General features: G+C 44.4%; 1 protein-coding gene across 1 annotated transcript in view; it reads right to left on the bottom strand.

Annotated features, from left to right (window-relative positions):
• LOC121531384 (BTB/POZ domain-containing protein KCTD12-like) overlaps positions 1-17424 on the bottom strand; it is a 51656-nt gene extending 34232 nt beyond the window's left edge. The window contains exon 1 of the mRNA XM_041836625.2: positions 15585-17424. Within this exon, the coding sequence (XP_041692559.2) occupies positions 15585-16428 (844 nt within the window). The 5' untranslated portion in view covers positions 16429-17424. The remainder of the gene's footprint in view (positions 1-15584) is intronic.
• Between the last annotated feature and the right edge of the window lie 7985 nt (positions 17425-25409).

Here is a 25409-nt window from a genome sequence, read left to right as displayed (position 1 = left end):
ATAGTACAGCACTACTAGGCCACTCCCCCATATCATGCACCCTTGAAATGCAGTGACAACCCTCTAAGCAATTACAAAGCTGTCAAGCCTCATGTCACACAGAGAGGGAATACGTGAGATACGCAGGAGAGGAAGGGAGAGCTAGAGAGAGAGAGAGAGAGAGAGAGAGAGAGAGAGAGAGAGAGAGAGAGAGAGAGAGAGAGAGAGAGAGAGAGAGAGAGAGAGAGAGAGACAGAGACAGAGAGAGAGAGAGAGAGAGAGAGAGAGAGAGAGAGAGAGAGAGAGAGAGAGAGAGAGAGAGAGAGAGAGAGAGAGAGAGAGAGAGAGAGAGAGAGAGAGAGAGAGAGAGAGAGAGAGAGAGAGAGAGAGAGAGAGAGACAGAGACAGAGAGAGAGAGAGAGAGAGAGAGAGAGAGAGAGAGAGAGAGAGAGAGAGAGAGAGAGAGAGAGAGAGAGAGAGAGAGAGAGAGAGAGAGAGAGAGAGAGAGAGAGAGAGAGAGAGAGAGAGAGAGAGAGAGAGAGAGAGAGAGAGACAGAGACAGAGAGAGAGAGAGAGAGAGAGAGAGAGAGAGAGAGAGAGAGAGAGAGAGAGAGAGAGAGAGAGAGAGAGAGAGAGAGAGAGAGAGAGAGAGAGAGAGAGAGAGAGAGAGAGAGAGAAACAGAGAGACAGAGACAGAGAGAGAGAGAGAGAGAGAGAGACAGAGACAGAGACAGAGACAGAGACAGAGACACAGAGACAGAGACAGAGACAGAGAGACAGAGAGATAGATGAGGACAGGCAGAAGAGGAGAGGGCAGAGTAGGGATAAAGAGGCAGCAACCCCTGTTCTACTACTACTACAGTATAACTCTACTGTTCTACTACTACTACAGTATAACTCTACTGTTCTACTACTACTACAGTATAACTCTACTGTTCTACTACTACTACAGTATAACTCTACTGTTCTACTACTACTACAGTATAACCTCTACTGTTCTACTACTACTACAGTATAACTCTACTGTTCTACTACTACTACAGTATAACTCTACTGTTCTACTACTACTACAGTATAACTCTACTGTTCTACTACTACTACAGTATAACTCTACTGTTCTACTACTACTACAGTATAACTCTACTGTTCTACTACTACAGTATAACCCTACTGTTCTACTACTACTACAGTATAACTCTACTGTTCTACTACTACTACAGTATAACTCTACTGTTCTACTACTACTACAGTATAACTCTACTGTTCTACTACTACTACAGTATAACTCTACTGTTCTACTACTACTACAGTATAACTCTACTGTTCTACTACTACTACAGTATAACTCTACTGTTCTACTACTACTACAGTATAACTCTACTGTTCTACTACTACTACAGTATAACTCTACTGTTCTACTACTACTACAGTATAACTCTACTGTTCTACTACTACTACAGTATAACTCTACTGTTCTACTACTACTACAGTATAACTCTACTGTTCTACTACTACTACAGTATAACTCTACTGTTCTACTACTACTACAGTATAACTCTCACTGTTCTACTACTACTACAGTATAACTCTACTGTTCTACTACTACTACAGTATAACTCTACTGTTCTACTACTACTACAGTATAACTCTACTGTTCTACTACTACTACAGTATAACTCTCACTGTTCTACTACTACTACAGTATAACTCTACTGTTCTACTACTACTACAGTATAACTCTACTGTTCTACTACTACTACAGTATAACTCTACTGTTCTACTACTACTACAGTATAACTCTACTGTTCTACTACTACTACAGTATAACTCTACTGTTCTACTACTACTACAGTATAACTCTACTGTTCTACTACTACTACAGTATAACTCTACTGTTCTACTACTACTACAGTATAACTCTACTGTTCTACTACTACTACAGTATAACTCTACTGTTCTACTACTACTACAGTATAACTCTACTGTTCTACTACTACAGTATAACTCTACTGTTCTACTACTACAGTATAACTCTACTGTTCTACTACTACAGTATAACTCTACTGTTCTACTACTACAGTATAACTCTACTGTTCTACTACTACAGTATAACTCTACTGTTCTACTACTACTACAGTATAACTCTACTGTTCTACTACTACTACAGTATAACTCTACTGTTCTACTACTACTACAGTATAACTCTACTGTTCTACTACTACTACAGTATAACTCTACTGTTCTACTACTACTACAGTATAACTCTACTGTTCTACTACTACTACAGTATAACTCTACTGTTCTACTACTACTACAGTATAACTCTACTGTTCTACTACTACTACAGTATAACTCTACTGTTCTACTACTACTACAGTATAACTCTACTGTTCTACTACTACTACAGTATAACTCTACTGTTCTACTACTACTACAGTATAACTCTACTGTTCTACTACTACTACAGTATAACTCTACTGTTCTACTACTACTACAGTATAACTCTACTGTTCTACTACTACTACAGTATAACTCTACTGTTCTACTACTACTACAGTATAACTCTACTGTTCTACTACTACTACAGTATAACTCTACTGTTCTACTACTACTACAGTATAACTCTACTGTTCTACTACTACTACAGTATAACTCTACTGTTCTACTACTACTACAGTATAACTCTACTGTTCTACTACTACTACAGTATAACTCTACTGTTCTACTACTACTACAGTATAACTCTACTGTTCTACTACTACTACAGTATAACTCTACTGTTCTACTACTACTACAGTATAACTCTACTGTTCTACTACTACTACAGTATAACTCTACTGTTCTACTACTACTACAGTATAACTCTACTGTTCTACTACTACTACAGTATAACTCTACTGTTCTACTACTACTACAGTATAACTCTACTGTTCTACTACTACTACAGTATAACTCTACTGTTCTACTACTACTACAGTATAACTCTACTGTTCTACTACTACTACAGTATAACTCTACTGTTCTCACTACTACTACAGTATAACTCTACTGTTCTACTACTACTACAGTATAACTCTACTGTTCTACTACTACTACAGTATAACTCTACTGTTCTACTACTACTACAGTATAACTCTACTGTTCTACTACTACTACAGCATAACTCTACTGTTCTACTACTACTACAGTATAACTCTACTGTTCTACTACTACTACAGTATAACTCTACTGTTCTACTACTACTACAGTATAACTCTACTGTTCTACTACTACTACAGTATAACTCTACTGTTCTACTACTACTACAGTATAACTCTACTGTTCTACTACTACTACAGTATAACTCTACTGTTCTACTACTACTACAGTATAACTCTACTGTTCTACTACTACTACAGTATAACTCTACTGTTCTACTACTACTACAGTATAACTCTACTGTTCTACTACTACTACAGTATAACTCTACTGTTCTACTACTACTACAGTATAACTCTACTGTTCTACTACTACTACAGTATAACTCTACTGTTCTACTACTACTACAGTATAACTCTACTGTTCTACTACTACTACAGTATAACTCTACTGTTCTACTACTACTACAGTATAACTCTACTGTTCTACTACTACTACAGTATAACTCTACTGTTCTACTACTACTACAGTATAACTCTACTGTTCTACTACTACTACAGTATAACTCTACTGTTCTACTACTACTACAGTATAACTCTACTGTTTTACTACTACAGTAGATCCTATGTCTCTCAGGATCTCTGCTAACTTCTGCCCAACCCTACTGTTCTACTAATACAGTACAGTATCCAACCCCACTACTCTCCTGCTAGATTTGAACCCTAACACTCTATTATAGTATAATATGGAAGGCATTTCCTGCCCGCACAGTACCCTGCCGTCACAGTACCCTGCCCTCACAGTATCCTGCCCTCACAGTATCCTGCCCTCAATTTACCCTGCCCTCACAGTATCCTGCCCTCAATGTACTCTGCCCTCACAGTATCCTGCCCTCACAGTACCCTGCCCTCACAGTACCCTGCCGTCACAGTACCCTGCCCTCACAGTATCCTGCCCTCAATTTACCCTGCCCTCACAGTACCCTGCCCTCACAGTATCCTGCCCTCAATTTACCCTGCCCTCACAGTACCCTGCCCTCACAGTATCCTGCCCTCACAGTATCCTGCCCTCAATTTACCCTGCCCTCACAGTATCCTGCCCTCACAGTATCCTGCCCTCACAGTATCCTGCCCTCAATGTACTCTGCCCTCACAGTACCCTGCCCTCACAGTACCCTGCCGTCACAGTACCCTGCCCTCACAGTACCCTGCCCTCACAGTGCCCTGCCCTCACAGTGCCCTGCCCTCACAGTGCCTCTTCATTTCTCTCTCTCCATCCCGGTGTGGTGTATCTGTCAGGTGTCAGAGGGCTAGGGCCACCGTAATCACAGCACTAATGGATGCTCTTTATTTCTGTCTTTACGCTTTGTACTGGCACACATCCACGATAGGTTGCTTTCCTGGCCACAGCTACCATGTCTAAGAGAGAGAGGAAGAGAGGGGAGAGAGATGGAGAGAGATGGAGAGAGAGAGAGAGAGAGAGGGGGTGGGGGTGAGATAGAAGGAGAGAGAGAGAGAGAGAGGGGAGATAGAAAGAAAAATAAGAAGATAGAAAAAGAACAGAGAGAGGTTAAGCTGTCACCAGAATGACTTTCTGCATTCTAACATCTGGTGTTACTGGACCGCAAAGACACACTGCTTTATCAGTCAGGGATGTTTAATGAGGAGCCTACTGTGTCTGTATTTAGGTGAGAGAGCTCTCTATCTCCCCCCCTCTCTCTCTCTCTCTCTCTCTCTCTCTCTCTCTCTCTCTCTCTCTCTCTCTCTCTCTCTCTCTCTCTCTCTCTCTCTCTCTCTCTCTCTCTCTCTCTCTCTCTCTCTCTCTCTCTCTCTCTCTCTCTCTCTCTCTCTCTGTCTCTCAACCCCTGACCTTGCATGTCAGTGTCCCCAGTGTGTTATAAGGCCAATATGCTCTGTGACAGCTCAGAAACCTCCACCCTGCCACTAGAGGTGTGTCTGTGTGAGGAAACAGAGGAGTGTCAGTCTGTGTGAGGAAACAGAGGAGTGTCAGTCTGTGTGAGGAAACAGAGGAGTGTCAATCTGTGTGAGGAAACAGAGGAGTGTCAGTCTGTGTGAGGAAACAGAGGAGGAGTCAGTCTGTGTGAGGAAACAGAGGAGTGTCAGTCTGTGTGAGGAAACAGAGGAGTGTCAGTCTGTCTGAGGAAACAGAGGAGTATCAGTCTGTGTGAGGAAACAGAGGAGTGTCAGTCTGTGTGAGGAAACAGAGGAGTGTCAGTCTGTGTGAGGAAACAGAGGAGGAGTCAGTCTGTGTGAGGAAACAGAGGAGTGTCAGTCTGTGCCAGGGCTACAGCAACACAGTAAGGTGCACAACTGGCCCTGCGCCTGTCTCCATATAAATAACTCAACATTCAATGTGACAAGGAAGCCCTGAGCCAGAGCTACTGTACTGTAGAGCAGAGGAGGTAGATCAGACTACAGAGCTACTGTACTGTAGAGAAGAGGAGGTAGATCAGACTACAGAGCTACGGTATTGTAGAGGAGGTAGATCAGACTACAGAGCTACGGTATTGTAGAGGAGGTAGATCAGACTACAGAGCTACTGTACTGTAGAACAGAGGAGGTAGCTCAGACTACAGAGCTACTGTACTGTCGAGGAGGTAGATCAGACTACAGAGCTACTGTACTGTAGAGGAGGTAGATCAGACTACAGAGCTACTGTACTGTAGAGGAGAGGAGGTAGATCCGACTACAGAGCTACTGTACTGTAGAGGAGAGGAGGTAGATCAGACTACAGAGCTACTGTACTGTAGAGGAGAGGAGGTAGATCAGACTACAGAGCTACTGTACTGTAGAGCAGAGGAGGTAGATCAGACTACAGAGCTACTGTACTGTAGAGCAGAGGAGGTAGATCAGACTACAGAGCTACTGTACTGTAGAGCAGAGGAGGTAGATCAGACTACAGAGCTACTGTACTGTAGAGGAGAGGAGGTAGATCAGACTACAGAGCTACGGTATTGTAGAGCAGAGGAGGTAGATCAGACTACAGAGCTACGGTATTGTAGAGCAGAGGAGGTAGATCAGACTACAGAGCTACTGTACTGTAGAGGAGGTAGATCAGACTACAGAGCTACTGTACTGTAGAGCAGAGGAGGTAGATCAGACTACAGAGCTACGGTACTGTAGAGCAGAGGAGGTAGATCAGACTACAGAGCTACTGTACTGTAGAGGAGGTAGATCAGACTACAGAGCTACGGTATTGTAGAGCAGAGGAGGTAGATCAGACTTCACACACTCCTCAAATAGACATGCACACACGGTGACATGCACACACACAAATACATGCACTAAAACACAGATGTAGGCATGCAAACACATGCAGAGATGCATGCCAGCACACACATGGGAAGGCACACACAGAGGCACACACACACAGCGGGCTGAAGCAGCTTTCAGGTAATTAGCCACCATGAAGCTTCTCTTTATTAGCTGTTTTCAACTTGTTTCTCGGTTTACTGTCGAGAGAGAGAGAGAGAGAGAGAGAGAGAGAGAGAGAGAGAGAGAGAGAGAGAGAGAGAGAGAGAGAGAGAGAGAGAGACCAATTACATCAGATTAGCCTTAGAGCTTGAAGCTTAATGAACCTTACATGCAGTCCTCAGTCTTTATCCACTCTGGCTTTTCCTGACCACTACTTGTGTTGACTGAGAGGTGTGTGTGTGTGGGCAGGTCTGCAGTAGGCTACTCTGTCGCAGTAATATAAACCTGTTTGCCTTATGTAGCCCCGCACACTTGACCCAGTTCCATTCGAACGCGATTGTGTTTTTGTTTCCGTTTCACAACTTCTGTCATCTCTAGCGAATTACCCCAGAGCGGTGGCTAGCTAATAATTAAAAAATGCACATCATTAACACATCTTAACAAATAAACAAAAACAAAACATGGCTCACATTTGGGAACACACACAAATGGATCTTCGGAGGTCAGATGGTAACACCGTACACTATCCGTCCATGATTAATAATTGGGTGGATGTCATGATAAAATGGCCTGAAATGACGTATGGGGACATTTGTAATTACTTTGTGCTCTCCTTGGGAGTGGATGGTTCCACTATGAAAGATTACAAGAGTACAGAGGCCTATCAGTACCTCCACAATGGTAAGGTGGGCCGAGTTCTTCTACACAGAGCTACACAGAGCTACACAGCACAGAGCTACACAGAGCTACACAGCACAGAGCTACACAGAGCTACACAGCACAGAGCTACACAGAGCTACACAGCACAGAGCTACACAGCATAGAGCTACACAGCACAGAGCTACACAGCATAGAGCTACACAGAGCTACACAGCACAGAGCTACACAGAGCTACACAGCACAGAGCTACACAGAGCTACACAGCACAGAGCTACACAGCACAGAGCTACATAGCACAGAGCTACACAGCACAGAGCTACACAGCATAGAGCTACACAGCACAGAGCTACACAGCATAGAGCTACACAGAGCTACACAGCACAGAGCTACACAGAGCTACACAGCACAGAGCTACACAGAGCTACACAGCACAGAGCTACACAGAGCTACACAGCACAGAGCTACACAGCATAGAGCTACACAGAGCTACACAGCACAGAGCTACACAGAGCTACACAGCACAGAGCTACACAGAGCTACACAGCACAGAGCTACACAGAGCTACACAGCACAGAGCTACACAGCACAGAGCTACATAGCACAGAGCTACACAGCACAGAGCTACACAGCATAGAGCTACACAGCACAGAGCTACACAGCATAGAGCTACACAGAGCTACACAGCACAGAGCTACACAGAGCTACACAGCACAGAGCTACACAGAGCTACACAGCACAGAGCTACACAGAGCTACACAGCACAGAGCTACACAGCACAGAGCTACACAGAGCTACACAGCACAGAGCTACACAGCATAGAGCTACACAGCACAGAGCTACACAGCATAGAGCTACACAGCACAGAGCTACATAGCACAGAGCTACACAGCACAGTGGAGTGCAGCAAATTGTATGCCAGCAGAGTACAGCAGAATCTTAATAAGTTGCAACAGAAACGATTCATCCAAGAGGCGGAAGATAAGATAAGATTAGAAACCAAAACACTGTTGTTGATATACTCTCTCTCTCATCTCTCCTCTCCTCTCTCTCTCTCTCTCTCTCTCTCTCTCTCCCTCTCCTCTCCTCTCCTCTCCTCTCCCTCCTCTCCCCCTCCTCCCTCTCTCTCTCTCTCTCTCTCTCTCTCTCTCTCTCTCTCTCTGTATTTTTCTCTCTCTGTCGGTCTTTGTAAATGTGTATATCTATTCCCTCTGTCTATATCTATTCCCTCTGTGTGTATATATATTCCCTCTGTCTATATCTATTCCCTCTATGTGTATATCTATTCCATCTGTGTGTATATCTATTCCCTCTATGTGTATATCTATTCCCTCTGTGTGTATATATATTCCCTCTGTGTGTATATCTATTCCCTCTATGTTTATATCTATTCCCTCTGTGTGTATATCTATTCCCTCTATGTGTCTATCTATTCCCTCTGTGTGTATATCTATTCCCTCTGTGTGTATATCTATTCCCTCTGTGTGTATATATATTCCCTCTGTGTGTATATATATTCCCTCTGTGTGTATATCTATTCCCTCTGTGTGTATATCTATTCCCTCTGTGTGTATATCTATTCCCTCTATGTGTATATCTATTCCCTCTGTGTGTATATCTATTCCCTCTGTGTGTATATATATTCCCTCTGTGTGTATGTCTATTCCCTCTGTCTATATCTATTCCCTCTGTGTGTATATATATTCCCTCTATGTGTATATATATTCCCTCTGTGTGTATATATATTCCCTCTATGTGTATATCTATTCCCTCTGTGTGTATATCTATTCCCTCTGTGTGTATATCTATTCCCTCTAAGTTTATATCTATTCCCTCTGTGTGTATATCTATTCCCTCTATGTGTATATCTATTCCCTCTGTGTGTATATATATTCCCTCTGTGTGTATATCTATTCCCTCTATGTTAATATCTATTCCCTCTATGTTTATATCTATTCCCTCTGTGTGTATATCTATTCCCTCTGTGTGTATATCTATTCCCTCTGTGTGTATATATATTCCCTCTGTGTGTATATATATTCCCTCTGTGTGTATATCTATTCCCTCTGTGTGTATATCTATTCCCTCTGTGTGTATATATATTCCCTCTGTGTGTATATATATTCCCTCTGTGTGTATATCTATTCCCTCTGTGTGTATATCTATTCCCTCTGTGTGTATATATATTCCCTCTGTGTGTATATCTATTCCCTCTGTGTGTATATCTATTCCCTCTGTGTGTATATCTATTCCCTCTATGTGTATATCTATTCCCTCTGTGTATATATATATTCCCTCTATGTTTAAATCTATTCCCTCTATGTGTATATCTATTCCCTCTGTGTGTATATCTATTCCCTCTATGTGTATATCTATTTCTGTATATTCCTCTTTCCTGCTCTCTCTTTCTCTCCTAACAGTGGAAACCATGTCTTATCTGGCAGGGGAAATTAGGAGGATCCCACTCGCTGTATCCCAAATGGCACCCTATTCAGTATTTAGTGCACTACTTTTGACCAAATCCCTATGGGCACTACATAGGGAACAGGGTGCCATTTGTTACACAAACACTGAGAGATTGAAGCTGACTGCTGAAGGCATGTTGTCCTGAAGATGCATGGGGCCTTATCTCTCTCTGGCTCAGGGACTTTCAAGGCTAAGCTACAGCATAAGGCCTGCTGTGTCCCTGGCTCTCTCTACTCCGCTCTACACATAAAGCACCAGTCATAGCGCTGCCTAGAAGTGGAGCACAATAGTAGCAACACTCTAGATTCTAGAACACTCTGGAACACTCTATAGCTACATTCCAGTAGATTCCGGAACACTCTACAATACTCCCTCTCTCACATGTTGTGTGCTGAGAAATATAATAACAGCAAGAGGAGGTAGATGACACTGTGCTGTGAATGCTTGCTTAGTGTAACTATCTTGCCATACAAGATTCTCGGCAGCATATATTTAAAAAAGGCAGATAAGAACCATTCATGATGAAATGTCTTTATTGTACGATCAGACATAGTACTCTGGTGACAGTTTACACCTGCTCACCGTATGGCTCACAACCAAACATGCTAAACTTTTCAAAACAGCTTTAGATGATCATCCTGGATAGCTTCAGTGTATCTAAGTGACCGTCTTACATCAACAGTGTTGAATGTTGAGCCTCATAGTTAACCAGAGAGGTATAGACCTGCAGCATGGACACTACCTTCTGGAATTCCCTCAATGTGCTTCTAGACCTCCCAGCTAATGGCTTGCTGTGGCGTTTTACACTACGATGTCGATGTGCAGTCACTCACTGACGCGACAAAAAACCCCACACTCATGCCGCCACCTCAATAACTCCAGACTCAGTTTGGATTGGTTGGAAAAACATTCCAGGCACTGTGACAACACACTATAGAGGATTCCACCGCCATCATGCATTCCGAAAGAGCGACCCCAAAATAGAAGGATCTAGAAGAGGAAGAGGAGGCGCATAAAGATTTTAACGTGTTTGTTTGTGTGTGTGTGCGTGTGCGCACCAGATTGAGAACATTTTGAGAGCCTCCAACGTCTAAGCCATTTAAAACATTTATGACTTACTCACTTTATATAAGGTCATGATGCATTGACTTGATTCATACTTAATAGACTCACTCACGTCACTTTACATATACATGTGGTCCTCTGTAGCTCAGCTGGTAGAGCACGGCGCTTGTAACGCCAAGGTAGTGGGTTCGATCCCCGGGACCACCCATACACAAAAATGTATGCACGCATGACTGTAAGTCGCTTTGAATAAAAGCGTCTGCTAAATGGCATATTATATTATATTATTACATAACAAGGGCATGATGCATTAACTTGATTCATACTTAATTGTGAAAAAAAATGTAACATCTTTTTTTTCACATCACACAGAAGTCAACACCATCCAACCAGCTCTCACGGTCTCACTGCAGAATTAGACGTTCACCCACGTTCTCCAAACGTCAGATTTTGAAGTGTTCTTGTTTCTCCTGCTGCTCTGTATCCTTCCATTTCTCCAAACGTCACATTTTGAAGTTAAGGGTTAAGTTTAGGCGCTCATTCCAAATGGTTAAGGTAAGGGGTTAAGGTTTGGGATAGGGTTAAAACCAGAAATAAAAATCCAGTGTCCACGACTGGAATCAAACACCCAACCTTCTGATCCAGATTTAAGGGATTACCCAAGCCTACCTGATGGTAATAGCGCTCCCTGTTGCCCCTAGTGGCCGTTTTTGAAGGCATTTCCCGACGTCCTCAGGACATGGATAGACCTCCAATTTCGACGTCAATCTTGAACGACCTGGCTGCACCATCACCCTATCTCACCATGGAGGTGACACAAACGGTACATCTTGCTGTTTGAGCATCAGAGAGAGAAAAAACTAATTTGGCTAAAAACAGAGACTATATTGACTGTATTCAATGGAAAATATCAGAGACGTAGTTTTCTCTGTTTCGATGGAAACCAGTGATCCCTGTTTGCAGTCTACCTGACCTGGCTATCGCTCAACAACAACCATGTTTATTAATATCTTGTGTCTGACTGATACTAGGTTGCTATAGTATACTCAGGTCTAATTAATGGATTAGAGGCAGAGACACAGATGTTCTGTAATCTGCTTTGACAGAGAGACGTATCTAATGTTGCTGTCACTGACTCTGGCCTGCCTTTCACTACGAGAGAGAGAGCGAGAAAGATATAGAGAGAGAGGGTAGAGAGAGAGAGAGACCAGCCTTTCACAACAAGATCCCACTGAGAACCCACTGAAGAAAGAGAGAGAGAGAGAGATCGAGAGAGAATAAATAATAAATAAATAATATGCCATTTAGCAGAAGCTTTTATCAAAAGCGACTTACAGTCATGCGTGCATACATTTTTGTGTATGGGTGGTCCCGGGGATCAAACCCACTACCTTGGCGTTACAAGCGCCGTGCTCTACCAGCTGAGCTACAGAGGACCACGAATGAGCGAGAGAGAGTTGGAGAGCGAGACAGAGAGAGGTGGAAAGAATACAGTTACTTTTATAGGCTTGTGGTCCCTTCAGTAAAAACATGAACATTTGAAAGGGTTTACTTGTGAAATATTTTATGTTATTTTAACACTTTTCAGTTACAATAATAATATCAATAAGAGCGTACACAACTCTCCCGAAGTATGTCACCCTACTTTACCAGGTTAGTTAATAAACTACTCATAATGGATGTAGAATGCAAGTGTAGTAGAAGATAAATAACACATTTGAATTGACAGATTACATGTTCCTTTTCCCTGCTGTATAACAAAAGGCATCAACTGACACACACCCAAAAATGTTTTGTAGAGGCGCTGACTAACGGAGAGTAAACTAGAAAAAGAAAGAAAGTCGCACACTAATTATGTTCCCAATCATTTAATAGGTATAGAAACCAATGTTTTTCAGCACGCGGTGCCTTCTTCTGGGTGTACTGTATACCTTACTGTATGACAAACGTGTTTTCTCCGTTGCTGTTTGGTCTATGTTTGACTTGTGACATTGACACTGAATCTGACATTGACATTGACGACTCAATGCTACTGTCAACACTGTGCTATCATACTCGAAGAATGTGCTATCATACTCTAGCGATATCCAAGAAAACATTTCTCTTCCTTCAGGCTTTCAGAATGTCTTCTTCTCACCTTCACTCAAATTAATATCACTCTGTCTACCGAACCGTCAAGGCAGTTTCTTGAACAAGAGTTTCACTTTATCAGGGGGAATATTCTGTACTTTACAAGTCATATTACTAGTTGATCCATTGATTATTACTGGTACAAGTTTTGCCTTTTCAGATAATTAGTGTTCCTTGGTATTTGGAGATGATTCTAAGCTTTATTTTACCTACTGAGGTACTGTAAGTTCAAGTTGTGATGTTGACTTGCCCTGAGGGTATACCTGAAAATGACCCCTACCACTTAAACCATCTCAACCCCTCTTAACCTTTAACCCCGCTTAACCTTTAACCATTCACACACTTTCTCCTGTTACTGTGGTTATAGTTGCTGTGGTTACAATTACTGTTCAGTCCAACTACAGTAAATTCCTGAAATACCCTTTGTTGTGACTGTACTGACAACCGTGCACTAACCAGTGATTTTGCACTTATAAGAGGTGTACTTATCAGGAATCGACTGTACTACAACATTCCCTCAAAAATATCCACGTCCTATCCAAAGTCCTGTCCTGTACTGTACTGCTACAGTTTTGAGAGAATGTCGTTATTTGGCTGGCTATGGCGTAATCCTATCTCCTTCTCATGGGTATACACATTACAGTCAATGAGAGCTGTCATCAAATATGAAAGAGCTTAAAACTGTAATACTGAACTGAATAGAAGAGCTTGAGATAGATAGCAGAGTAAAAACACACTCCAATGAGAAAAAGGATTGTCCTTCATAAATGTAAACCACAGTATCAGAAGAGGGCTGAGAGCCAAACGCTGTGGGCATTCACTAACAATCGTATCCCTGTAAAATGTTCTTGTTTGAAGAAAGTAAAAACAGAGAGGCAGTATAAAAACCAAGATGAGAGGAGGAGGACGAGGAGGAGTAGAAGGAGAGGTTTTGTGGACATTGTGACGTAACACTTCACCTCTCCTCTGGCCTTCCAGGCGTGGGCGATTAGAATACTCAACACTCCATCGCACAATCAAATAACACACTTCAAGAGGTGAAGGAGGAATGGAAGTGAAATACTTTTCGTGTAACACTTTGCTCTTGCTTGTGCCGGGCTGGCCACTCTCTCTCATTCCATGTAGTGCACTACTTTTGACCAGTGCACTACATAGAGGATAGGGTGCCATATCAGACAAACCCTCACACTTTATCAGACACCCTGTACTAAAACCCCTCTGTTTTTTCTCCTCTTGCAGTCAAATACACAACGTGATCTTTTTTCCTTGTTTGTTAGTTTTGACTCTCGTACAAGACTAGTGTTGTTTTTCTGGCATTTGGAATCCCCTCTAGAATGCAAAGAACTGGGTTGTCCTGAAGAACACGTACATAAACAGCATGAGAGGATGTTGTTGGTCCATATAGGCTCTCCTTTCCCTTATAAGGAGTTCAATGTGCTTTTTGTGAGACAAGATGGCATCATGTTAGCTAGTTGTCTTTACAAGCAGAGACTTAACAAAAGCTGAGGTGTTATCTTTCCAAGAAAAATACAATTAATTTGAATAGTAAAACTGAACGGCCCCTTCCCCAACAGTCTGCTCTCACAGACATGTCATAATGGAAATAAGATGAGGTGAAGGAGGAATGAACGGCCCCTTCCCCAACAGTCTGCTCTCACAGACATATCACAATGGAAATAAGAAGAGGTGAAGGAGGAATGGAAGTGAAAGACTTTTCGTGTAACACTTTGCTCTTGCTTGTGCCGGGCTGGCCACTCTCTCTCATTCCTCTAGGCTTCTTAGATGTCCTATTATTTGGCCATTTTTAGTTCAGAGGAGTAGGAGGGAGAAGAGTCTGATCTGCTGGAGTAAGCAGCAACAGAGGTTTAGAACAAAATAGTACCGACCAGGGGCCACTTCAATCTAGGCCCTTTTCCGATTGGCCCCTCCAGTCCGCTCTCTGAGTTCTAAAGTTAGTTAAACACAAACTAGGCAGGGCCTGAACTGGACTAAATAAGGTATTTTACACACAGCATTGTGCTTTACCAAGGCAGATACTATATGCAGGAGGATGGACAGTACATGGAGGGTGGAGGGGGAGGCAGTCTCTGTAGGATGGTTGGGGGGGGGGGCTGTGGTTGGGTCTCTGGGGCTTGGTGCGGGGGCTTGAGTGGGCAATGGTCAGGTTATAGCTGGATCAGGAGAGGGGACCGCAGAGCCGGTAAGGAGAGCAGCTGATGGGTCAGAAAGAAATATGGAGAGAGGGGGCAGCTGGTTGGAGGCAGGGGGCTTGACGCAAGGGGGCCGGGGCCCATGGGGCTTGGGGCCAGGGGGGCTTGAGGCAGGGGGCCGGGGCTCATGGGGCTTGGGGCCAGGGGGGATTGAGGCAGGAATCCATGGGCTGGAGGCTGGGGGAACGGGGGGCACATGGAGGTTGGAGGCCAAGGGCTGGAGGCTAGGGAGCACTAGGGGGGCCAAAGAGCCAGGTGGGCAGGGGCTGGAGGCTTGCGTCCAGGAGGCAAGGGGACCCAGGAATGGATCCAGGGAGGCAAGGGGACCCAGGGCTGGATCCAGGGAGACAAGGGGACCCAGGGCTGGATCCAGGGAGGCAAGGGGACCCAGGGCTGGATCCAGGGAGGCAAGGGGACCCAGGGCTGGATCCAGGGAGGCAAGGGTAGAGGAGGCTGGAGGTTGGGGAGCACTAGGGGGACCAGGGATGATGATGGTCTCACTCACGGTAGAACACGTATTCAGTGTAGCTGGTCCAGATCTTGTCGTCCGTCTGCTCGTGAGCGAAGGCGCAGGTCCCCGTGGAGTTACAGGCCACCATGTGAAACCCGGCGTCCGCCAGCTTGTCAAAGGCCTGCTCCAGGAAGGTGAACTTGAGGTAGTAGCGTGATGTGTAGCGCTCCGGGGGTCGGTCCGGGTCCCGGCTCTCGTTCAGCGTCTCCCCAAACACCTCTTTAGCCAGCGACGTCTTGCCACAGACCATAATGCGAGCAACACGTCTGAACTTGGCGTCGGTCTGGCTGTCGCGCCCCAACGTATAGGAGCCGCGATAACCGATGGTGATGAATCCCGAGCGTTTACTCTCTCCGCTGGGGACCAGACTGGCACAGGCGGCAGTGCCCAGCGAGGCCAGGTTGCGCCCGGTGTCGATGCCCGGCGAGGAGTCCTCCGGGTCGCTCTGACACCCCTCGTCGCCCAGCGAGTTCTGCTTGCTGAGTTTGGGTGTCAGAATCTTTACGAGCTCAGGGAGGTTGAAGAACTCAGCCTCCCGCTGCAGGCGACCCCGCTCTGGGAAGTGGTCTGGGAGCACCAGCTGCTGGTCTCTCATGTAGTCCAGAATATACCTGAACAGGAAACCATCACGGTCCACGAAGAAACGGCCCTTGGTGTCCCTCGCCAGCCCTTTGGTGGATTTCCTGCTAAACATCTCCCACAGGAGTGAGTCTGGTACGCTGATGAGTGTTGAGTAGCGGGTGATGTACACCTGGCCACCCACGTTCAGCTCTACTATCTCAGGGAAGATGACTTCCTCCCCTACAGGAATGCTGGGGGTGTTATCTGGCAGAGCCATGGCTGTTGTCCTTCTGTTGTTCTGTCACACAGAGAACTCACACTGCAACCCTACTCCTACTGTCACCTTGCTAGTGAGGTGGGGAGAGTTGTTTCCAAGTTATAGCCTACAACTGTACACAGCAGCTCAGAATAGGTTACTTGCGTTCATTTGAATGACATTTGAGAAAAAGAAAAAAAAATTGAGGTTAACAAAAGGGTATTTCTGAAACCCTATAGGTGATTAGCGTAGCGTCTATCCCGACAGGCCAGTATATGTTAAAAGGGGCTTAACCACAGCAGCGCACTATTCCTAACGGCGCAAAGCAATCCTCTAAACTGCAGTTATATCATCCCAGGCCGTTAATAGGAAAATAGAGAATACGAAGACATCTATTCTAACTACAGGTATAGTTTCTGGTAGTTAAAACATAGCACATAACTTGCGCAGCCAGTGGATAATAAACATTGTGTCCATGTCCTTTACGCGTAAACCGATGTAATAGCCTGAATATTGCAGCCGAGGATTGAAACAAAATAGCCAACCAAAATCTATCTCGGGTAAAAATCCGTACACTCATGCATTTCTCAACGACCCGCTCTATAGATGGTGAACAGTCCGGAATGGACGCTCTATAGATGGTGAACAGTCCGGAATGGATAATAGCCCACAGCCGTCCGTGATTGTTTCCTCTTATTTCGCTCGATTGTCTTGACGCAAAAACACACAAGGTGGAACTTCAGTACAATCCATCGTTGGAGGTGTCGGTTGGTGTGCGGATCAGGAATAGCCAATAAAGGAAGCAGATTTCCCAGACGAAATGCGAGCTAGAGCCGTGAACAATAACACCTCTAGTCTTGCCATCTCCGAGGGGACGATTCCACGAGGCTGTCTGTCTTTCGTTCGGTCGGTAGGTTTTCTCCTCTCGTAGTAATAGCCACTCTCTTATGCCATCCCGGAGAGCTCTGCTGCTGCAAATGGTACCGTAAATAATCAGCCCCGTTAAACCCCACCTACCTGCCGGTGACGCACTCTAGCTTTGCCCCGGCCGGGGTCAGTGTTTATATTATGCAAAACTAACAGTTTCACTTACAGCTATAAACACAAAGGCAGGGCTTTGATTGGTTAGATTATTAATCAAAGGGAATTATGGAGATTATTCATAATTTGGTGTCATGTCATTGCTGTCATGAGCCATATAGCAAAGCAATTGAGATGTAAATTTGATTTGCAATGTCAATTCATTTGTCCTTGTTCGAACAGCAACTGTACATATTGTAAATAGGGGTGTAAATGACCAACTAGGGGTCCTTAGAATTATCATTATAACGGTCCTTATAATAAAACTCAGATCCCTATAATAAAACAGAAGACAGCAGCGACACCTATCGGATATAACTACAACTACAATAATGGAAAATACCCAAGAGTAAATACAAAACATTTAGCACTCTGAACAAACGTTACACATCATTTGAATTCCAAATAAAAAAGAATAATTTCAAAATTGCATTGTAACTAAGATCACTTCACACATGGTCCAACCGAAATTTGACTTTCGCTTTTAACCCAACCCCTCCAAAAGACACGCATACCGTTTTTGGGGGGAAGAGGAGAGGTGGGGGGGATGCCACACTGGGCGCTGTTGTTGTGGGGGGTTAAGTGCCTTGCTCAAGGGCACAATGGCATCTAGGATTTGATACCAGCAACCCTCCTGTTTCTGGCTCAGCTCTCTTACCGGTTAGAACCACACAACATTTGAGCCACATTCATGCGCCTTGTTTATAAGATATTTGATTTGCTGGTCAATAAGATGTTGTCTGGTTGATGATTAAGGCACTCTGTTAGAGCAGAGAGTATTCCAATCACTTCTACAGCTCCTACTGAGGCCCCTCCTGACACACCAGTGTTCCAGCTCCTACAGGAGTCCTCCTGACACACCAGTGTTCCAGCTTCTACAGGAGTCCTCCTGACACACCAGTGTTCCAGCTCCTACAGAGGTCCCTCCTGACACACCAGTGTTCCAGCTCCTACAGAGGTCCCTCCTGACACACCAGTGTTCCAGCTCCTACAGGAGTCCTCCTGACACACCAGTGTTCCAGCTCCTACAGGAGTCCTCCTGACACACCAGTGTTCCAGCTCCTACAGGAGTCCTCCTGACACACCAGTGATCCAGCTCCTACAGAGGCCCCTCCTGACACACCAGTATTCCAGCACCTACAGGAGTCCTCCTGACACACCAGTGTTCCAGCTCCTACATGAGTCCTCCTGACACACCAGTGTTCCAGCTCCTACAGAGGTCCCTCCTGACACACCAGTGTTCCAGCTCCTACAGGAGTCCTCCTGACACACCAGTGTTCCAGTTCCTACAGGAGTCCTCCTGACACACCAGTGTTACAGCTCCTACAGAGGTCCCTCCTGACACACCAGTGTTCCAGCTCCTACAGGAGTCCTCCTGACACACCAGTGTTCCTTGGGGTGAGAAAATGCGTCAGGAGGGTAGTGGAAGTGGGCAGCTGAATCCTCTCTCTTGTGCTCTCTCTCTCTCTCTCTCTCTCTCTCTCTCTCTCTCTCTCTCTCTCTCTCTCTCTCTCTCTCTCTCTCTCTCTCTCTCTCTCTCTCTCTCTCTCTCTCTCTCTCTATATATATATATATATCTTTCTCTCTCACTCTCTCTCACGCACATGCACACAGACACACACACACACACACACACACACACACAGTCGCTGTCTGACTTATTGGTTCTCTCTCTCACCATTCTGTTCTGTTCCCTGATTTCCCTGAGGACCTCTCTCATTGGATCCAATATAGTCCCTGTCCCTCAACACCTAGATCTGCCCATTGATAAAATGAAACAGTGTGTAAGTATGTGTGTGTGAGTCCATTGTTAAAACGAACAGCTATCTGGGTCACATGACTCGGAGGTAATAGGGAGGTGGAGGACTCTGACGTGTGTGTGTGTGTGTGTGTGTGTGTGTGTGTGTGTGTCAGTGGGTATTGTAAGTCGTCTGGATAAGAGCGTCTGCTAAATGACGTAAATGTAAATGTAATGTATAGTCTATTGTAGCCTGCTATCCATATTTAGTCTATTGTAGCCTGATATCCATTTATAGTCTAATGTAGCCTGCTATCCATATATAGTCTAATGTAGCCTGCTATCCATATATAGTCTAATGTAGCCTGCTATCTATATATAGTCTAATGTAGCTTGCTATCCATATATAGTCTAATGTAGCTTGCTATCCATAAATAGTCTAATGTAGCTTGCTATCCTTATATAGTCTAATGTAGCTTGCTATCCATATATAGTCTAATGTAGCCTGCTATCCATATATAGTCTAATGTAGCTTGCTATCCATATATAGTCTAATTTAGCCTGCTATCCATATATAGTCTAATGTAGCCTGCTATCTATATATAGTCTAATGTAGCTTGCTATCCATATATAGTCTAATGTAGCTTGCTATCCATAAATAGTCTAATGTAGCTTGCTATCCTTATATAGTCTAATGTAGCTTGCTATCCATATATAGTCTAATGTAGCCTGCTATCCATATATAGTCTAATGTAGCTTGCTATCCATATATAGTCTAATGTAGCCTGCTATCCATATATAGTATAATGTAGCCTGCTATCACTATATAGTTTAATGTAGCCTGCTATCCATATATAGTCTAATGTAGCTTGCTATCCTTATATAGTCTAATGTAGCTTGCTATCCATATATAGTCTAATGTAGCCTGCTATCCATATATAGTCTAATGTAGCTTGCTATCCATATATAGTCTAATGTAGCCTGCTATCCATATATAGTATAATGTAGCCTGCTATCACTATATCGTCTAATGTAGCCTGCTATCACTATATAGTCTAATGTAGCCTATTATATATATACAGTGCATTTGGAAATTATTCAGACCCCTTCACTTTTTCCACATTTTGTTACGTTACAGCCTTATTCTAAAATTGATACATTTATTTTTTTTCCCTCATCAAAAACGGGTTTTTAGACATTTTTGCACATTTATAAAATTACGAAACAGAAATACGTTATTTACATAAGTATTCAGACCCTTTGCTATGAGACTCGAAATTGAGCTCAGGTGCATCCGGATTCCATTGATCATCCTTGAGATGTTTCTACAACTTGATTAGAGTCCACCTGTGGTAAATTACATTGATTGGACATGATTTGATAAGATACACACCTGTCTATATAAGGTCCCACAGTTAACAGTGCATGTCAGAGCAAAAACCAAGCCATGAGGTCGAAGGAATTGTCCGTAGAGCTCCCAGACAGGATTGTGTCGAGGCACAGATCTGGGGAAGGGTACCAAAACATTTCTGCAGCGTTGAAGGTCCCCAAGAACAGAGTGGCCTCCATCATTCTTAAATGGAAGAAGTTTGGAACCACCAAGACACTTCCTAGAGCTGGCCGCCCGGCCAAACTGAGCAATCGGGGGAGAAGGGTCTTGGTCATGGAGGTGACCAAGAACCCGATGGTCACTCTGACAGAGCTCCAGAGTTCCTCTGTGGGAGATGGGAGAACCTTCCAGAACGACAACCATCTCTGCAGCACTCCACCAATCAGGCCTTTATGGTGGAGTGGCCAGACGGAAGCCACTCCTCAGTAAAAGGCACATGACAGACCGCTTGGAGTTTGCCAAAAGGCACCTAAAGGACTCTCAGACCATGAGAAACAAGATTTTCTGGTCTGATGAAACCAAGATTGAACTCTTTGGCCTGAATGCCAAGCGTTACGTCTGGAGGAAACCAGGCACCGGTCATGACCTGGCCAATACCATCCCTACGGTGAAGCATGGTGGTGGCAGCATCATGCTGTAGGGATGTTTTTCAGCAGCAGGGACTGGGAGACTAGTCAGGATCGAGGGAATGATGAACAGAGCAAAGTACAGAGAGATCCTTGATGAAAACCTGCGAATTTAAATGTACGTCATTTAGCAGACACTCTTATCCAGAGCAACTTACAGGAGCAATTAGGGTTAAGTGCCTTGCTCAAGGGCACATTGACAGATTTTTCACCTAGTCAGATCTGGGATTCGAACCAGCGACCTTTCGATTACTGGCCCAACGCTCTTAACCTCTAGGCTACCTGCCTGCTCCAGAGCACTCAGGACATCAGACTGGGGCGAAGGTTCACCTTCCAACAGGACAACGACCCTATGTACACAGCCAAGACAATGCAGGAGTGGCTTCGGGACAAGTCTCTGAATGTCCTTGAGTGGCCCAGCCAGAGCCTGGACTTGAACCTGATCGAACATCTCTGGAGAGACCTGAAAATAGCTGTGCAGCAACGCTCCCCATCCAACCTGACAGAGCTTGAGAGAATCTACAGAAGAATGGGAGAAACTCCCCAAATACAGGTGTGCCAAACTTGTAGCATCATACCCAAGAAGGCTCAAGGCTGTAATTGCTGCCAAAGGTGCTTCAACAAAGTACTGAGTAAAGGGTCTGAATACTTATGTAAATGTGATATTTTTCAGATGAGGAAAAAAAAACAATTTCATTTATTTTAGAATAAGGCTGTAACGTAACAAAATGTGGAAATAGTCAAGGGGTCTGAATACTTTCTGAATGCACTGTACGTGTTAGTTAAATTAGTGTGTAGCCCAAACTGTTCGGAGGTAGGTGTACTTGTAACCGTTGGTTGATTCGCCAGTGTCAATCAGCTGATTTCCTAAGACTTCCCAGGAACATTTCTCCCTGCACTGAAAGATCAGGAAACAAATATATATTTTTTAACATGTATTTAACTCCTTATTTTCGGCGCTAAACGTTCTCCATACATAATTCCATTAATTTTTTCAACTGGTACCGGTGGACCTTCAGACTAGTCTTGTGAGGACTGCGGGCGTCCTAGAGCAAAACAACAGACATGTACGTGTTTGTTATATTAGTGTGTAGGCCAAACTGTTTGGACGCTACAAGACGAGCCCCAAGACGCTTGTGGGGGGTCGTAGAGCAAAACGGAGAACACCATTGTGTTCGTGAGAGTCTCATCTTTACATAGAGGCTTGTAGTCCAAAATAGTTTGTAGTCCAAACCATTCGGACACTACAGACGATTTTGTGAGAAGACTGATTTCTGGGATGTCTCATGGTCTGACAAACACCGCTGTAGCTCTGTCTCCTTTCACCACAGATGCGGAAGTAGGCAGATGTAGTGGATATCTCTAGCTTAAACTGACAGATTTTTATGGGGATTTTTTTATTATGCTAATTAGATTTCAGCGGGGGCACGGACATCGACTCTAGGGGTTAACTAACCTTGTGTGGGGACACGCAATTTATAACCATTCAAAATCATATTTTCCCTAACCCTAACCGTAACCCCAAAACCAAACATTAACCCTAACCCTAAACCTAACCCCAAAACTAACCCTAAACCTAATTCTAACCCTAACACTAATTCTACCTTAACCCCCTAGCATTTGACAAGTTGGTCAAATTTTGTTTGTTTACTATTCTTGTGGGAATTTCTGGTCCCCACAAGTATAGGTAAACACATCCACATCCACACACACACGCACACATAGAGGATAAAGTAAAATGACCCAACAGTGAAACTAAACTTTGTCTTAACTTACCTGATACTCAGCACAGCATCAAGGAAAAGACGAGCCAGTCGAGACGAGCCAGTCAGCTGACTTCCTCTTCCCCAATAGCAATCTTTAATCTTGCAGGTGTACTTGTAACTGTTGGTTGATTCACCAGTGCCAATCAGCTGATTTCCTAAGACTTCCCAGGAACTGCAGACGGCTATATCAGGAGTTGTAAAGGCCCAGTGCACTACTTTTGTGAAGAATAAAAAAACATTTTGTTTATTTATTTTAAATGATTTTTTAGGGGGTGCTGCAGCACCCTCAGCACCATTACTTCCCGCGGATATGGTCCTAGGTGAGGAAGAAGGGGAAGAAGGGGTCCAACTGAACCGGCTATGGTCCTAGGTGGGGAAGAAGGGGAAGAAGGGGTCCAACTGAACCGGCTATGGTCCTAGGTGGGGAAGAAGGGGAAGAAGGGGTCCAACTGAACCGGCTATGGTCCTAGGTGGGGAAGAAGGGGAAGAAGGGGTCCAACTGAACCGGCTATGGTCCTAGGTGGGGGAAGAAGGGGAAGAAGGGGTCCAACTGAACCGGCTATGGTCCTAGGTGGGCAAGAAGGGGAAGAAGGGGTCCAACTGAACCGGCTATGGTCCTAGGTGGGGAAGAAGGGGAAGAAGGGGTCCAACTGAACCGGCTATGGTCCTAGGTGGGGAAGAAGGGGAAGAAGGGGTCCAACTGAACCGGCTATGGTCCTAGGTGGGGAAGAAGGGGAAGAAGGGGTCCAACTGAACTGGCTATGGTCCTACGTGGGCAAGAAGGGGAAGAAGGGGAAGAAGGGGTCCAACTGAACCGGCTATGGTCCTAGGTGGGGAAGAAGGGGAAGAAGGGGTCCAACTGAACCGGCTATGGTCCTAGGTGGGGAAGATGGGGAAGAAGGGGTCCAACTGAACTGGCTATGGTCCTAGGTGGGGAAGATGGGGAAGAAGGGGTCCAACTGAACCGGCTATGGTCCTAGGTGGGGAAGAAGGGGAAGATGGGGTCCAACTGAACCGGCTATTGTCCTAGGTGGGGAAGATGGGTAAGAAGGGTTCCAACTGAACCGGCTATGGTCCTAGGTGGGGAAGATGGGGAAGATGGGGTCCAACTGAACCGGCTATGGTCCTAGGTGGGGAAGATGGGGAAGAAGGGGTCCAACTGAAGGTTCATCTGTCTTCTTTATTTCTGTGTTCCTACAGGACATTGGCTCTGGAGCACAGGCAAGACTCTTCTAACATTGCCCCCTCTCTCTTTCAGTCTCTCTCTCTCTCTCTCTCTCTCTCTCAATTCAATTAAATTCAAAGGGCTTTATTGGCATGGGAAACATATGTTTACATTGCCAAAGCAATCTCTCTCTTTCTCTCTCTCTCTCTTTCTCTCTCTCTCTGTCTCTCTCTACTTATATCAAGTGTGGTCCTAGTGACATGCCATTATGTCAACATTAACAGGTGATATAACGGTCTGTCTGAATGCCTTGTTTTGACCAGGACGGTCTGAAAAGGCAGAGAAGCAGCTTCCGGATGGAGAAGAGGGAGACGAGGAAACAGTTGGTTTGTAGAAAAGCTGCAGGACTGAATGGGAGAGATTCATTTATACATGTTTTAAAAAAATCGATTTTACAGTTATTTTGCTGGAACATTTTTAATGTTTGCATGCAAACAGAGTTGAGTAGTAAAGCATTACATGTAACAGGGATTGCGTAACAAAAATGAAGTAACTGTTATCAGTCCGGATTACTTTAAAAGAAAAATGTAATCGGATAACAGTTTTATTCTTAAAAAGAGCTGATTACATTTGGGATTACTTTGTCTGCATTGCTCATATGCTCTCAAAGATTATATTGTCCTGCTGATTGCCCATCAAGGGTGGATGGCTTATTTTGCATTTCAACTGTTTTAATGAATAGGGAAGGCTTCCAAAACATTTTCACCTGGCCCACTGGTCAATCAGACTGATGTCCTGGACTGCTTTGTAGCAGTGCGCTTTCACTCTCCCTGTCCTTTGTGTGCGCTGTAGCGGGAGAGAAAAATGCTTTCCCACTGAGCACTTGACCTACGCTGTACGTCCATGAACTTTGAAAAATTTGGTCGCTCCGCCCTGGCCTTGATTTCAGCATCCACAGATGTAGATTTTTTTATCCGGTCTGGCCTTTATTTGGCACAAACACAGACATCTATATATTTCACAAGTTTGGACAGCACAGTCCAGCACAGTAGAGTGCTACTGTACTCTACACTAATGTACTGAACTATACTTTACTCAACTGTACTGAACCCTGCTGTACTGTGCTGTCCAGACTTGTGAAACATAGACGTCTATCATTGGTTCAGATTTGGTCTGGTCTGGACCGTCCAAAATTGGTCTTGTTTGGGGGACAAAGCTCATTAAAATAGTAACCAGT

The sequence above is a fragment of the Coregonus clupeaformis genome, unplaced genomic scaffold, assembly GCF_020615455.1.
Source record: "Coregonus clupeaformis isolate EN_2021a unplaced genomic scaffold, ASM2061545v1 scaf0024, whole genome shotgun sequence".
NCBI classification, from domain to species: Eukaryota; Metazoa; Chordata; class Actinopteri; order Salmoniformes; family Salmonidae; genus Coregonus; species Coregonus clupeaformis.
Note: the sequence above shows the minus strand (reverse complement) of the source record. Positions and strands in the feature narration are given on the sequence as shown.